Source organism: Tarenaya hassleriana, unplaced genomic scaffold (genome assembly GCF_000463585.1).
Source record: "Tarenaya hassleriana unplaced genomic scaffold, ASM46358v1 Cleome6, whole genome shotgun sequence".
Classification (NCBI taxonomy): Eukaryota; Viridiplantae; Streptophyta; class Magnoliopsida; order Brassicales; family Cleomaceae; genus Tarenaya; species Tarenaya hassleriana.
In genome coordinates, this window is record NW_010968505.1 from 4,746,507 (window position 1) to 4,758,051 (window position 11,545).

The 11,545-nt window shown below is 37.2% G+C and overlaps 3 protein-coding genes across 3 annotated transcripts; all 3 read right to left on the reverse strand.

The window, feature by feature from the left end:
• Positions 1–3,202: 3,202 nt before the first annotated feature.
• LOC104799586 (somatic embryogenesis receptor kinase 2-like) lies at positions 3,203–6,181 on the reverse strand. Its single transcript, XM_010522185.1, has 6 exons — positions 5,788–6,181; positions 4,717–4,788; positions 4,391–4,534; positions 4,057–4,128; positions 3,860–3,931; positions 3,203–3,647 (listed from the first exon to the last, which is right to left on the reverse strand). The coding sequence occupies exons 1-6, from the start codon at positions 6,009–6,011 to the stop codon at positions 3,575–3,577; spliced, it is 657 nt and encodes a 218-aa protein (XP_010520487.1). The 5' UTR covers positions 6,012–6,181; the 3' UTR covers positions 3,203–3,574.
• Positions 6,182–7,011: 830 nt separating this feature from the next.
• On the reverse strand, positions 7,012–9,626 carry LOC104799587. Its single transcript, XM_010522186.1, has 3 exons — positions 9,189–9,626; positions 7,943–8,270; positions 7,012–7,504 (listed from the first exon to the last, which is right to left on the reverse strand). Exons 1-3 carry the CDS (start codon positions 9,334–9,336, stop codon positions 7,312–7,314), a joined length of 669 nt encoding a protein of 222 aa, XP_010520488.1. The 5' UTR covers positions 9,337–9,626; the 3' UTR covers positions 7,012–7,311.
• Positions 9,627–10,076: 450 nt separating this feature from the next.
• LOC104799588 lies at positions 10,077–11,470 on the reverse strand. The gene has a single exon (XM_010522187.2). It carries the CDS (start codon positions 11,325–11,327, stop codon positions 10,254–10,256), a length of 1,074 nt encoding a protein of 357 aa, XP_010520489.1. The 5' UTR covers positions 11,328–11,470; the 3' UTR covers positions 10,077–10,253.
• Between the last annotated feature and the right edge of the window lie 75 nt (positions 11,471–11,545).

The window sequence follows — 11,545 nt, forward strand, 5'->3', positions numbered from 1 at the left end:
CTGGCCGTTGAGGGCCATCACGGTTCCTTCTTTACAGTCCGGCCACCAAAACTTGTACTCCACTTCCCAATTGTACTCCTTTACTCCTCCGCCGGAAACTGCCCCAACCACCGCAGCCGCCGCCGTCAGCCACCACAGAACCATCGCCATGGCTCCCATTCCTCTTGGGTTGATATTTTCTGTATATGGCGATATGTTTATATATATATATATATATATATGTGGGAGGGAGGCAGTGACACGAGAGAGAGAGAGATGGGGAAAGTGGTTGGTCCTATATATGTTCACATGTGTGTATATCTCTGACATGTGTACCAAGTACCAACAATCAAGATTTGATTGAATTTGAAAATTTTAAATTTAAAAATATTATAATGTCTTTGTATTTCTAGGATCCCATTTTTTTAAAGATAAAACTCTTAAAAAACCTCTAACTTGCAAAAATATATATAAATAAACCTTCAACTTGAAAAATTATCATTCAATTTTCGAATTTGTAATTTGTCACTAAATAAAATCTCGAACTTGTAAATTATTACTCTAATAAACCTTTGACCGGTTTGACCACAATTTCAGATGATCAGAAATCCACGTATTGACGGATTGCTGATGTCACCTTATACACGTTATCAATTTTAATTTGAAAAATGACATCAGCAATCCGTCAATATGTGGATTTCCGATCGTTTGAAATTGTGGTCAAACCGATCAAAGGTTTATTAGAACACTAATTTGCAAGTTCGAGGTTTTATTCAGTGACAAGTTACAAGTTCGGGGATTGAATGACAGTTTTTCAAATTGAAGGTTTATTTGTATATATTTTTGCAAGTTGGAGGTTTTTTTAGGGTTTTACCCTTTTTTTTTTTAATGGATTAAAATATCTTTTTGTGGGCTAAATTCTGTTATCTCCATGATTAATATCGAAGCATATATACAAGAAGTGGGTTGCAATTCCCACTTGTCTATTAAATATATATATATATATATATATGCGGAACTTTTGGTCACTAAATCTGCACGATGGTTCCAATATTAGTAAAATTATTTTGTAATAGATGAATGTCTAACCATGGAGGTGCAGCTAACATTATTCTAATGCAACTCGATTCGCCGTCACCAATTATGTATTTTTTTATAATATATGATTTTTAAATAAACCATATTATACTTAGTCTTTGTCTCGCTACCAAATGTAAATTATCCATATTCGTTCTAATATATTCTTGACCAGATTTTTATGTGGAAGCCTTCTTATTCATCTAGAGCCGTCTCAAAAATAATTGGGCTTATACAAACTAAAAATATATATTTTTATTATAAAATATTAGAATATAATTTTATTATGAAAATATTGAAATATTAATATAAATAATTGTAATCTAAAAAGAAAAAGGATAATAATTTGATAATCATAACGCGTTTTTTTTAATATACAATTGATAGTTACATATCTAATCATGAATAGTATTTCAATATTTTTTTGTAATTGTACGTGTCTCCTTTATTGAATTTTTATATTATATTAATAATCTAAAAAATAATATTTGTTTTTTAAATAAATATTTGAGTTTTTATAAATTTTAATATGTAATGACTCTAATATATATTTAATTCTGATTGTTTTAAATAAATCTGTAATTTATTTAATAGAAGCTCTATAGTTAAAGGAAACTAATTAAAATTTGATCCATTACTATTCCACCATAATTATATATCATGATTAGTAATTACTTTTATTAAAAAAAAGGATCCCAAAATTTCGGGGCCCTTTTCTATCGCTCATATTATATAATTTTTTTTATGCGGTGGCTCACGTATTTTGAATGCTTTCCAACTCGTTGATTCCAAAAAGATTTTTCCACTTCTAAAACGTTGTGCGTGTGTTCTGTCTTTTGCTTTTGATCATATTATATTTATCTTATCGTGAACGCATTTCTAGTTGAAAGAATTCAAATTTATTATTAATATTTATTATTAATATTACTAATGTATGTATTTAATCGTCTTGCTACTATAATTCATATACTAATGCATGTATTTAATCGTCTTGCTACTATAATTATTCTTTCCAACAATTGCATCATTTCATCAAAAAATTATTTCTCGTTTCTTTTTTTAATTAAAAAAAAAGCTTTCTACATTTTTTTAAGGGTGTATTTCATTAATTAAAACTATGCAACAGCATTCCCTAACAAAGATTTCTAATTCATTTATATTGTTCTCCGAATATAAAATTTATTTTTTATTTTATTTATCACATATCCCATGTTTTGGACATTTTTTTTTCATATCGATCGAGAAAAAGAAAATGTGAAAAGAAAAGAGGGAAGATGATGCGGAAAAGAAGGTCCACATTAAATTGAATGATCGAAATATGCATAAGCATTTTCCGTATCATCCCACCATTATCCCCTACCCCGCCTTGCCATGATCGCATATTATGAGTTATTATTGTTATTCGATAAATTATGAATACTTTATTTTTTGCTTTGGTGGAGCTATGAATGGTCTTTTCTCGTGAGAGACCGTCGACGTTATTTTATAGTAGTAATATCCTTTTTTTTTTTTAATTATTATTCTCTGATTTGCAAAACGTGATTTTATCAGACTGCATACTTTAGCCTCCGAAAAAAAAAACAAAAAAAAATATGGTACAGACAAAATTATTGCCGATTTAAAGTGTGTATATATTATATATATACATTATATTATACAGATAAAATTATTTAATGCAGATTTGAATAAGATTTTTCCTGTGAGAAAATAGATGTTACAAAAATGGCCCATCTGCTTTTTTTTTTCTCTCTCTGTAGATTTATATTCCAACTCTGACATGATATCACGAAGAGGACTGGGTCCATTCACTGAGCGCCACGTGACATGACCCACCTCCAACAGTGGCGGACATAGGATTATATTTAATAGAGGATAAATTATAATTTTAACGTTTTAATATGGGAACATTTCAATTTTTATTTACAAATTTATAAGATTTACAAAAGAAATTAAAATAATTCAAGTAGTGAGTATCCAACATATACATACATACATACATACATACATACATACACATATATGTTAGATATTGGAGAAATAAAACCTTTTTTTTTTTCAAGATCATCTGGAAACTTTTTTTTTTTAAAATATTGTCAATATAGAGAAATACCCTTGTAACCAAAAATTGCCTAAGGACCATAGGAAAGGGTTAAACACACGGTCGAGTCCCAAATCCATTTGTGTAGCCAATCTTTTATGTTAATACAACCAACCAGACAGGCAATAGACTCAGAGCTTAAAGCTACAATAACGGAAAGACACGGGTACATACGGTCGAGTTTACAACCGACGAATACGCTATACGAATGGCAGGCACACGAGGGTTTTCAGAGTTCCTCTTTTACGCTCTCGGTCCCGTTGGAGACATTAATAGGATCACATTTTCTCAATTCTTACTTCTAATAATGTATATATAATCTAATACTTCATATATATGTATATATATTGATAGTGTAAATGGTTAATATGAGATCTTACACGGTCAACCCAGTTGTTTCGGGCTCGGGTTCGGGTTCATTCAGTTGCAGTTGGTGTCGTAGCTTGCTAAGCCAAGCAGTTCCGGCCCCTCCAGGCGTGGATTGTTCTCAAAGCTGCACAAAAACAACAAGCAAATTCGGTTTTCCACATGAGAATAAATGGCGGCTGAGAATGTATCCTTCGAAAACAGAAACTCGGCTGCCGCTGTGAAATAGTAACAAACACGAAAACATTCTGAACAACAATAACAAAGTAAGTTGCAAATCATGTTTCAAATAGATTATAGCCAAGTTTCTGCCAAAACAAATGGGCGGTAGGGTCTTACTTCTGCAACTGGATGTGTTCGAAAGGTCCTGATGTCGGAATTGTTCCGCACAAATCATTGTTAGAGACATCTCTACAAAAAGCATGAGAAAGAAAGCCTGTTTAGAATCTTGATGCTAACGGTGAAAAGTCGCAGAACTGACTGGCTCCACTATTTAACAAACAACAGTAAAATGAAGCTTAAATTGCTGAACTTACACAACTTTGAGGCTTGAGATACCCGTGAGTTCCCTAGGAATCTGACCAGTTAATTGGTTGTCATTCAGCCGTCTGCCCATGTTAAAACAATTACTTAGAGACAGAAAAAGAAGTATCACATCTATAGGAGAATCTATGGAATTGGTGATAGAACACCCTCCACAAACTTTTACGATCTACCACCACAAAAATACGCAGCAAATAAGTGAATAAACAGCTATTTTGTTACTTAGAATTCATACAATCATCTAGTGATTCTCCAAATTTTGTATGTTCGTACGAATATCAAAGGAACCAGAAGAAATAGGTGAATCACATCGGAATAGCAACTTACAAGAAGACAAGAGACTTCAAGTTCCCCATTGAAGGAGGAATTTTCCCCGTGAGATTGTTGTTGTACAAGTCCAAGCTGACGAGGCTCTTCAGATTTCCAAGTTCAGCAGGTATAGGTCCTTGGATGATGTTTTTGTAAAGTTCTCTATATCAATAGAAGGGCATTTCAACAGTTAAAATTCACTGTACATAACATGGAAAGCCTTAAATTTGGCACTTCTGGTTCCGTACATGACACAGAGCTTGATGTCTGCTATCTATATTACATCAGACCTGATGTTAGAAAAATCAAAGAGTAAAAGAAAATCCATAGGACTGATGGCATACAGATACTGTAGATGTTCAAGCTTTCCAAGTTCAGGCACAAGATGTCCAGACAGGTTTGAATTACCCAAATCCCTGCAAAATAGTAAAATCATAATAAAGATATGCCTTGGGAACACTTTTTCAATCTCTTAAATCAAAGGGAGAGAGAAAATGAAAGTACAACAAGGGAAAAAAAGTTTATTTTAGATACCCAACGAGCTACTAATATTGATTCATCAAACAGTAGATACAGTACCAACAGATAATTAGCTGGAATCAACCATAAAGACTCCAGACTCCAACTAAAACTCAAAAAGATTGGAAAAGGGAGAAATGAAACAAGAAGCCGGAACATCATAGCGAAAAGTATGAAGTATCAATACATCAAACCCCTAAACAAATGGAATTACTATCAATGACATGTGAAGAATCTTCTCATTATATATCTTATCTATTTGCCCAACAGGGGGAAACAGGCTTTGCAATTCTCATACTGGAAAAGCAGAACATAGTAAATCTCATGTTACTTCGTATGAAGCCGCTACAAGGATCACATTGTGACCAACCAATCCCGCAGGAACCCAACTTACGGATACAAAAGCAAATTTATACCATAAGAGAAAGCAGACGAATTTGAAACGACACAGTTATCGTCAGACTCAGAAACAAAAGAGCCAATTGTCTCCATTGCAACACACACAAGACGCAATTACACCTTAAAGATGAATTCTTTCGTGATAAAGGCAAGAGATCATACGGAAGGTTTATACGTTAATCCTTCAATTGCTAGATGGAGGATTATACGTTATACGGAAGGTTTTGATACGACTCCACTAAAATAATGCTTGAGGTCAACCAGGATTCGAGAGAAACAAGACAGCACTTTTATTAATCTTACTTTAAAAGAGCATGAAACCCAGAATTTTCTGTCCTAAAATTAGCGCGAAAATTCATCAGGAGAGAAACAGTCAATTTTGAGTAATATAACAGAAATAAATCTTCGCCAATGGCAACTCCATAGATTCTCCACGAATCAATTTTCCCAACCAGGAGCAAATTTCGGGGCAGATGAGAGGAGAGAGAGAATCTTACACTCTAGTGACACGGTTGTCTTGGTTACAGGTGACATGGAACCAGGTACATGGATTAACAAGCGTCGGATCCCAGCTCTGAAGCACGTTGTCGGGATCCGACAAGCTCCGACGAAGCGCGTAAAGAGCGTCTCCGTCGGAGTTGGCCTCCGCTAGGTAAACCCAAGCAAAGGTTAGGGTTAGCGAAAAAGCGAAAAGCTCCCTAAAACCGCGTTGCACCGCCATGTCCGATGTTCAGAGAATTACAGAGAGAGATAATCGCGAATCTGAGACCGGTAACTTCCCGATCGGAGATGAGATTAGGGTTTCGTTGTTTCAACCCTTTTGTGGAAGAAGAAGAAGACGTTTATGCGATCGTATTTAGAGAGAAATATCACTCGGTTTCACTTTTTCTCATTCTTTTTTTGCCCTTTCTCCGTGCTATTATTCCATCTCCATTTCGTGTTTTTTTTATAAAAAAATTTAAATTTAATAATGTATGACATTAAAAGGTTTTATGAGTACCAGATTTTTAAAATTTTTATTTTGAACGAAGTTGGTCATATTGGGTTACGTCAGATGATTTGTATCAATTTTTATTTTCTATTTATACGATCTTATGAAATCAAATATTAGACTAGGGTACACTAGAATATGAAAGAAGAATATTGCAATTTGTTTATATATTCGGTGGAATAAGAATCTTTTTTTATAACGTATGAATTGAAGGAGCTTATGGTCAACGATTTGACTCGACCACACCACCACAAGCTTGTCTTCAAGAGAATTCAAATCATTCCCGTGTGTTGGAATATTAACCAACTCCCCTAATGTTTCTATTTATGTCGTAACTATACACACTCTTACACTAAATATATACATACATATCCATAAACGTCGTCACTGGGCCCCAATACAATATTGAATTATCTCAATTTTTTTTTTTACAAAATTCTCATTATTTTAGATTTGGGAAAACAAAACCGAAGCAAACACAGAAAATGCCTTTTAAATATACAATAATTTTCCATATAGCTGTCATAACTAATTAAAAGACCATTTTATTACTTTAATAGGGTTTTTTCTTTTACCAAAAAAAAAATAAATAGGGTTTTCTCTTTAGAGTTTGAAGTTTAATATTTTAAAGTTGAAGATATTTTTTTTGTCTATTCATAAATCCAAAAATAGTAATTTTGATGAATTAAAAGGTTTTAAGATCGTTCACACAATCTATATAAGAAAATGGTAGTTTTTCTTAAAAACAAAATTTAGTTAGGCCAAAGCCAGCTCTACAGCCGCTACAGCTACAAACGCTAATCTGAAACGTAGGCCATCAAAACGCTAATCTCCAACAGTTCTAACGCCAATACCGCTAAAATCTTTCATCAGAGGCGACAGAAACTGTAACAAGACGTTAAACTTGGAACATACAGAAACATCTGCGCTTTCACGTAGAGATAGAGAGACTTTATACCTTCTTCGGCTACCGAGCTACTAACAACGCCTGGCAACAAACAAAAACTGTATATGATGAAAATGCCGTTTACTAGAGAGCGATGATTTTCCGGTGGAGATGGTGACTTCCCTCGTCGTGATCATGGAAAAGGAGCGTTAGAATACCTACGAGGCAGAGAACCGAACCCAGGATGAGTTTATCGTAGCGTTCCACCCAGTGAAATTTCAGCTGGCTTGCCCCGTAGAATGATAGTGCCACCAGCGATACCATCACGGTTATGGTGCTGCCAAAAAAAGTCGATATCTGCTTATCAACTTAAGTAAGCTACAAGTCAGAACGAGAAGCAATTCTCCGAATGCACGGTTAAAGAAAATCCTACAAGAGCTTGAATGCAAATGATTCCCAAAGTCTAGTGTCTTTTTGCATTGGTAGAAATTTAGTTGGCTGCACCATCCATACAATCCATGGAAGAGATTCTTCTTCTACAGGTGTAATCTATCGGTGTATAGTCGTAATTCGATTTAGACAAGAAGAACTAACTCTATTTGAGAGGAACAAAATGCATCAATAAAAGGGTATGTCAAAAACACGGGAACTGCAAAATCATAAACTGTACTTCCATTTTTTGCCTTGTAAGTACCATTCATGTCTTGAACGGACAATCCAGTATAAACCATAAAACAAAAGCAGAGTGAAATACTAAAAGGAGTGTTTTTCTAACCTTATCAACAGAACTATGATAGCAAGAACCATCATGGGCTTTGAATTTCCGACAGCAAGGAAAACTGGAAGGGTAGTTGCACAAGGAGATAGTGCAGGAACGAGGACAAGCCCAGCAACCGCCATTTTCTCCATAGGTTGGTTGTGAGAATGAGTGTGACCACCCTTTCCAGATAAAAACATCATGATGTAGCATCCACCAAGAATCACAAGCAAAAGGGAAGCCAGCTTGTGAACTGTCTCTTCACCGGCAATGGTGTTTGAAATAGTGATTGCTGTTATACCCAGGAGCGTAGTGGATATGACATGCAGGACTGCCCCAAATGCAGCTGAAACATAAATTGACATTAGAAACATCAGAAAGGACAAGAATCTGAGTCGTGTCTGTAAGTATATGCACACACATAAGCCTGTTTGCATTTGGGCATGTACATAATAATCTGGTAATCAAACCATGCAACCAAATTTCGTATCAAGTTTATTAAGCTCAAGAAGTACATTAAAGTGGTTAAGATGGCTAATTCCAGAGACCTGTTTACCAGGGAAAGCAAGCCAAGAGCGAAACCTGAAACTCGTGTCCTAAAATCGTAGAACAGGTTCCCGGCATTTCCTAAAGGTGCCATGAGCAAACTAACCCCTAAGAAACAAACTTGATCTCCCAAACAAGTGATGTTCTTGCTTAGAAAGCAAATAAGGCGATTCACAGGAGATGAAAAATGGATAAACCCAACTCTCTATTCACTCTTTAGGATCGAAAGCGACCCAAGATGTATCCTCAAGGCTTTCACTAGCAAAATACTATGCACCTTAAGAAAGTAATCCCAACTTTCCGGGCCACCGACATTATGAACAATAGTCTTAATCCAAAAGCCAGCCTTCCCATCCACCTTCAGGGAACCAACCATCACATTCTCCCATCAACACTCCATGACACAAAAGGGCTTCATATCAGCTCCCACATACAAAAGAGACATCATATATTACCTTATTCTTCCGTAAGCAGCAGGGTTACCATCTCATTCTGCTCCAATACATCTGATTACAGCTTAATCTATCCGATGCGGTGCAGATACCATTGTCGATTACGCAATGAATCAACCGAAAAACATTATCGACTCATCAAATATCAGAGAAACCGTCAAATGTGCATCACCATATCGACCATACAAAACTCCAGTCGCAGCCAAGAAATGCACATAAATAACGAAAAACCCAGAAATGAAGAGAAGCATGGAGGAAGAACATACTGACGAATAGTGTTCGAGAAAGCGTCCATTTCTGAGCACGTCCGACAATGGAGAACGGCAACCAGTGCGTCGGAATAAACGAATGCAGAAGCGAAACTGTCGCGATTCCGCCGATCGTCGACAGATCCTCCGCGCTGAAACTATCCATACTCTTACTCTCCAGATGGAAAAAGAAAAGAAGAAATACGAAGAGTCTATGGACTTCCCTCTGGAGCAAAAAAAATTCGCGCTCCGTTTCTGTGATTGCAGGTCAATATAAAGCTTCGTTCTGAGCCAGAGACAGAACTATCACATCTGAAACTAAACGAGGGTATACATTGGGATTTTCCGGGAAAGATTCAGGAAACGAAAAGAAAATGGTAGAGATCCGGAGAAAATGAAACGTGTGAAGGAGAAAGCGGAGCAGTAGAAAAAGCTTAAACAGTGAACTGTGTGACGGAGCGCGGGTAATCGGATTATCCGATGGGTCAAGATTCGGATTACACAAGTAATTTCATTTGGGGAATAAAACAAAATTCATAACTAATTAGTTGTTGACATTTCTACAGTCTCATCTTCAACACCATAATTTTGGTAAATAGTATTTATTTCAAAATGACTGCATTAAAAGTTTTTGAAATATTCATAAATAAAAAACCCTTTATTTGATTGAAAATGTGTTTTTAGAAAATATTATTCATGATCAAATATATATATTTAATATCATCCATATACAGTTTGTCTGTCAAACCTCCAAATTTAATTCTAACACGTCATTAGAGTCAATGGGATTTTCATATTTAAGAAATAATTCTCATTTTAAAAATGTGATAAAAAAATAAAAAATGCTTAAAATTTTGAGAAGATGTGTATGTAACGTTAAATGTTTATAGTTTTTGGTCTTATTGTATAAATCCATGGTACTGGTTTCAACGTGAACGTGGTGTGGTACAGAAATATATATTTTTTCTTTTAAGAAAAAGACGTGCAAGGTTAACATAATTAATTTTATTTTTTTGTCAGACAAAAAATGGTTTTTTTTTCTTTCAATTTAGAAAATGAAAAAGAAAAATCGGTGGACGGCGATTAGACGGAGATAACGGCGTCGTTAGCGATCTCCGTGAAATCGTTCTGGTTCTTGGGGTCGATGGCCATTTCCCGGAGCCGGAGAAGACTTCCGGTGGCCAGAATCGCCTTAGGGTTTAGATCGTGGAGCGATCGGAGATACAGACTCTGACACGCTTTGTTCGCTGCGTCGGAGACTTCTCTGTCTTCGATCTTCAACCCTAAGAGACAGTGCCCTACGATCCTCAGCACCGGTTGCAGAAGCTCCCACGGCAGCGGAATCCGTACTCCGTTGTCTCTCTCCGGTCTCCCGCCGGCGTTTTCGTCTCCGCCGGAATCAGTCAGGTTTGGGTTTGTTCCGGCGGTGATCGATTGAGATTCCTCGTCCTCTGTTTCCCCGTTTTGCCCTGCCCAGATCTCGCAGAACTCGCAGAAATCGAGCTTCGATTCGCGTGGCATTCTCGTGATCTTGCTGTAGAAGAGCTCGAGCGCGACGCCGACTATCCTCGCGCGGCGCGTGGATCTCACCGTCCCGTGAGGCTCGAGCGTCGGAGAGATGACGGCGATGTTGAGACTCGTGGCGTTGTTCCTGTTAAATCCCATGGATTCGTGATAGACGCTTGGGTGAGAGAGATCTGGGATGTTGACCGTTACCGAGACACCGGCGCGTGAGGTCGTCTCGTGCGCGTAGAGAGCTAGGAGGACGGCCTCGAAACCGGCCTGATTCCGCCGGAGAGGGACGCGGGAGAGGTAGAGGCCGGCGATTATGGGGACGAAGCGGATAACGAGGAGTTGGAGCGAAGCGTTCGAGGATTGGAATGTGTCGTAGAGCCACCTGCAGAGGTTGTTATCGCCGGCGCCGGAGTTAGGGCGGCGGAGGAGGGAGGAGATCGCGGCGGATACGGCGGCATCGTCGAGGAGGAGAGGGAGGGAGGAGGGGATGGTTGTGGTTGTGACGATTGAGGATAAGGCTTGGATCGCCGTCAGAGATCCCGCATTGGAATCCGGCGGAGCGGAGTCAGCGGCGGCAGAGGACAACACGGAAACGGAAGCTAAAGAAGATGAAGATTCGGAGGTGGAAGAAGAATCCGCCATTTTTAGAGGAAGAAGGTGGTGGCGAAGGTTTCAGAGGGAAGAGACAAGTTACGGTGTGAAAATTTTGCAGGAAAAATAGGATCGAACTTATATACTTTTCTAAAAAAAGAAAATTAGTTATTGCAAAATATTTATAACTGAACAGTTAGGCCGGAAATACGGTCTCCGCCGTCCGATTTGACTTTCCATCCAACGGTTAATACGTTCTTAGAGAGCGG

Coding starts and splice junctions, on each gene's coding strand:
- LOC104799587 (XM_010522186.1), bottom strand. CDS start 9,336: ATGGATAGTTTCAGCGCGGAGGATCTGTCGACGATCGGCGGAATCGCG. Junction 8,271..9,188: donor TTCTCGAACACTATTCGTCA/GTATGTTCTTCC, acceptor TTTATGTTTCAG/CTGCATTTGGGGCAGTCCTG. Junction 7,505..7,942: donor ATCATAGTTCTGTTGATAAG/GTTAGAAAAACA, acceptor TTTTTTTGGCAG/CACCATAACCGTGATGGTAT.
- LOC104799588 (XM_010522187.2), bottom strand. CDS start 11,327: ATGGCGGATTCTTCTTCCACCTCCGAATCTTCATCTTCTTTAGCTTCC.
- LOC104799586 (XM_010522185.1), bottom strand. CDS start 6,011: ATGGCGGTGCAACGCGGTTTTAGGGAGCTTTTCGCTTTTTCGCTAACC. Junction 4,535..4,716: donor CTTGAACATCTACAGTATCT/GTATGCCATCAG, acceptor CTATTGATATAG/AGAACTTTACAAAAACATCA. Junction 3,648..3,859: donor GAACACATCCAGTTGCAGAA/GTAAGACCCTAC, acceptor GTTTTTGTGCAG/CTTTGAGAACAATCCACGCC.